This window comes from Pinus tabuliformis, chromosome 6 (assembly GCF_031772625.1).
Source record: "Pinus tabuliformis cultivar Carrire ecotype Pingquan chromosome 6, CPIR1, whole genome shotgun sequence".
NCBI classification, from domain to species: domain Eukaryota; kingdom Viridiplantae; phylum Streptophyta; class Pinopsida; order Pinales; family Pinaceae; genus Pinus; species Pinus tabuliformis.
The window spans coordinates 921190315-921194873 of NC_142292.1; the positions used below are offsets into that span (position 1 = coordinate 921190315).

Genomic DNA, 4559 nt, shown 5'->3' on the forward strand with positions numbered 1-4559 from the left:
CATGTAAAAATTCGCAATCTTAATAGGTGTTCCAAATTAGTTGGGAATATCATAAAAAATTATAATTACACTTAATAAGTTAATTCAATTTCATATACATATACATGACGAGTTGAGTGTAGAAATTTAATTAACTCAAGTTAATTACACATTCAAATGAGAATATCATCTAATCAACCATTTAATTACACATTTAATTGAAAATTTCATCTAAATTTAGAGATGTAAATATGCATGATGAAATGACAATTTAATTTATTTGATTAGAATTTAGTCATCCCAAATTTAATTACAAATTTAAATGAGAATTTCGTCCAAAAAAAATTAGAGTTATGCGTGACTAGTTCACCCAATTTATTTTATTATATCTATATATAATGAGTTGACTCAATTTCATTTAAATTAGACATTTGATGAGAATTTCATTAAAATTATAATCACATATAATGAGTTAATTAAATTTTTAATACAAATACACAATGAATAAGAATTTCATAGTATTTATATATATGAGACGTAATTCAATTTAATATAATTAAACATAATAAAATAACACATCTAATAATAATTTCATTAAAAATTATAGTTACATATAATACATACATAGTACAATATTTGAAATTGAAATTATATTAATAACTTATAGATAGCTTAAACTTAATTATTTGATAACAACCTAAATAACAAAAAAACAATGATTATTTGAAAACAACCTAAATCACAAAAAACAAATTAATTATTTGAAAACAATTTAAATCACAAATAAAGCCTAATTGTTTGAAAACAACAAAAACACACAAAAAAACAACCTATAGTTACACATAATACAATATTTGAAATTGAAACTATATTAATAACTTAGATGGCTTAAACAATCTACATTAAATATTTGAAATTATTTGAAAACAACCTAAATCACATAAAACAACTTAATTATTTGAAAACAACCTAAATCACAAAAAACAACCTAATTATTTGAAAACAACTTAAATCACAAAAAACAACCTAATTATTTGAAAACAACCTAAATCACAAAAAACACAAAAAAACAACCTATAGTTACACATACAATATTTGAAATTGAATTTATATTAATAACTTAGATCGCTTAAACAATATATATTAAATATTTGAAATTATTTGAAAACAACTTAAATCACATAAAACAGCCTAATTATTTGAAAACAACATAAATCACAAAAAAAAACCTAATTATTTGAAAACCACCTAAATTACAAAAAAAACTTGAATCACTAAAAAACAAAAAACCACATAAATCTTTGAAATTATTTTCTATCTCATAAATTTAAACTTTCAAAAAAAGCCACAGGTATGAAAAACACATGTATACACATAGATCTAATGTATGGAAATCATTGCTAACCAAATCTAGGTAATTGTAAAGGTGACCTTACAATTTCAATATATCTATTGTATCAACACATTGTAGTTTGTGATGCTTTTGCATTTAAGTTGGCCCCAATGTTCTTTACAAGTTTGTAATAGGTAACCCTGAAGGGTCTTTAGCACCCTGGTAATTTCCTTCTTGTTTCACTATGATGGTTCAAATTTTTCATTTCACCCCTTCTTGCATTTGGGTTTCAGTTATTCTTTTATCACAAACTCATTTGTTATTTTCACTTTTGAATTACCGGTTATGCATGGCCTAGGTTGGTTATTTACTTCCAATAATTCTTTGTTTTTCCACCTGCTAGAGAGTCACATTAAGGGTTTTAATTTACCATTCCAGTCTAGCCTAGCCGTCATTTACTTCTGCTCGTCGAAACCATAATTTATGCTAAACCCTCTAAAAATTTATACGTTGTATGGTAATTAAGTTCTATTTCTCTCGCATTAGCCCCATCTCTTCTCTAACTTTTTATGACCAAGTGTTAGTTGTTTATGGGGGTTTTTCTTTCTAAATGGATAGATTACAGATAGTGAAATGGATAGATTGCAGAAATATAATTTTTTTTCCATGATATACACAAGCTTCACATGGGTATAAATCACTATTATTTTTCATAAATATTTAGCAGGTCACTACTCTAGCCTCTGGCCCCCATTGAGAAAGATAGATACTGATTGGGGAGCTCACTACTTTGTCAAGTAAAACCCAAATCATACACATTTTGAAGCTCACTACTATTGTCCTCCATTGATACAGGTACATCCCAAATAACATTTTTATTCATATATCATAAAGTCTAAGCCTATTGTTAAAATCTCTCACTCAATTCTTCAATAAAAATCTACCCTGAAGCCATGCCTCGAGATTGTTTTTATAAACAGAATGCCAAATATTGATCTACAAACTAAGTGCTCTATTGCTGCATTAAATCAATATATTACTACCACCTATCCTTCCTTCATAATTCACAGAAGATAATTTAAGGATTAAAACTGAGGACCTGCCACACGACTAAATCTAAGGACCTGTTCCCTAGATTTCCTCAGTCAGCTTGTTGTCCTTTCCAATTCTATAATTTGCAAACTTCTCAAAGTTGTTATTGAAAAGTCCTGCCAGTTTGAGCAATGTTTCTTTGTATGTGGTCTTGTCAGGCCACTGCAACCACACCATACAACATCGAATCATCTCCATGAGCTTACAATATTAAGAATGAAAATGGCACCACACCATAGAAAAGTGAATCAATCTTGAGGGCTCCTAATATTAGGAATGAAAATGGTGGGCTAGCATCTTACCATATTTTTTGGATGAAGAATCTCAGAGGGAACACCATCAATAGAATCTGGGATTTCCAGTCTAAATACATCATTTTCTGAGTACTTGGCATTCAAAAGGGAGCCGCCGTGAATGGCATCAATGATCTTTCTCCCGTACTGCAAATTTATTCTTTGCCCCACGCCATAACTGCAAGCACAAGCAACATATTATCCACAACAAAATTTAACCTACCTTACCAACCTACTATTTTAATAAAAGAGGAGTAAACAAAGGGTAAGAGTTAGTGTAGCTGCCATTCGACCAGCCAGTGTTGATGAGCCAACCTGTTGCACTGTGCTTCTGTATTTTCTCAACTAGCATGGTTGCATACCTTGTAGGATGTAGCATAATGAAAGCAGTGCTAAAACAAGCAAAAAATGTTGCTTGAGGGTCTTTTATGCCATCCTCTGTGCTTGCTACCTATCAACCCATCCATCTATGGAACATCGTATAAATATGTGCACACCATAGTGATAAAAATATATATAAAAACACACAGCTCCATCAAAGATTCCAGGAAGAAGAGGTTCCAAGTTACAAAAAGAAGAGAATCCTTAAAGGCCATGGGTGTATCAGCTGTGTATATACCAGGTTGTGTATCCACTGATAAAGTGATACATTGTCTGGGGCAGAGTTAGATTGCTAACTGGTGGGAAAATGCCAAAGGCGTCGTAAGCAATAAATATCACATTTTTGGGATGAGGAACCACGCAAGGTATCTTTTCATTGGGCATTTATTCTATTGGATAAGATGCCCTTCTATTCTCTACAAAAATCAAGTGCCATGAATATCAAGTAGAAAATACACATACTATGAAAAACAGTCTTTAACAGTCCTACACTGTCTATGGGCAGGCACTCATATTTGTTTCATTTACATACATTCATAGGGGATGGTGTCTTACCTGTGACTGATTTGTTAGCATAATCAACTTCTCTGATGTGCTCATCAAATACCATGTTTTCTAACACTGCAAAAGCGATAGTGTAAATGAAAAGGCTACTTGATTTTTCTGAAGTACTCAAAACCACTGTCATTAATTAAATAAAGAAAATATCTGGTGATATTATACCAGTGTTGAACTTGATGGTGTTCCAGATGTTAGGCTCCTTTTCTTGTGAGAGATCTATGCATTTGGAATAACAACCTCCTTCAATATTAGACATGTCATTTTCACTCCAACAATGTTCATCATCTTCGATCAGGAACCTGTTACAGAGTGGTCTTACCAGTACCTGTAATAAAAATATTGAAGCATCAGTCGCGCATGAAATTTGGATGAATATGTTTGCCCTAAGGTAGAAATGAAGAACACACTTTGTGAATCTCACAAGATTTGCAGCTCTCGTGTTTGATTCACAATACCTGACAATCTGAGAAATAAGGTGACATCCCTAGCTTTTCCCATATTGCAACCATAATGTAGGGAAATAATTTGCCTCTTCGGCATAAGATAGTGCATCATGCCGAACAAACCCTTCTTCATTTCTCTGACATATTGTGTACCCAAAATAACCATTTCTCTCCTACAGAGATTAAGGTCTATGATAGTGGAGGATGTCATGTAGTGAGTGTATCGATTACAAGTGAATTGGATAGAATTGGATACCGTGAAGTTGAACAAAGTGACCATCAACAACAAGTATCCATTACTGAGGATCGATGACTTGTTTGATCAATTGAAGGGAGCAGCAGTTTTCTCGAAGATTGATATGAAATCTAGATATCATCAGGTATGCATTAAAGAAGAAGACATCCACAAGACAACTTTCTGGACTAGGTATTGGAATTATGAGTTTGTTGTAGTTCCATTTGGTTTAACTAATGCTC

At 31.8% G+C, this 4559-nt stretch overlaps 1 protein-coding gene across 1 annotated transcript; it reads right to left on the bottom strand.

Annotated features, from left to right (window-relative positions):
- Positions 1 to 2443: 2443 nt before the first annotated feature.
- Positions 2444 to 4341, bottom strand: LOC149261947 (phosphoenolpyruvate carboxykinase (ATP) 2-like). Its single transcript, XM_089382794.1, has 7 exons — positions 4095 to 4341; positions 3802 to 3964; positions 3634 to 3699; positions 3317 to 3494; positions 2958 to 3164; positions 2707 to 2875; positions 2444 to 2566 (listed from the first exon to the last, which is right to left on the bottom strand). The coding sequence occupies exons 5-7, from the start codon at positions 3074 to 3076 to the stop codon at positions 2444 to 2446; spliced, it is 411 nt and encodes a 136-aa protein (XP_089238920.1). The 5' UTR covers positions 3077 to 3164; positions 3317 to 3494; positions 3634 to 3699; positions 3802 to 3964; positions 4095 to 4341.
- Positions 4342 to 4559: the final 218 nt, after the last annotated feature.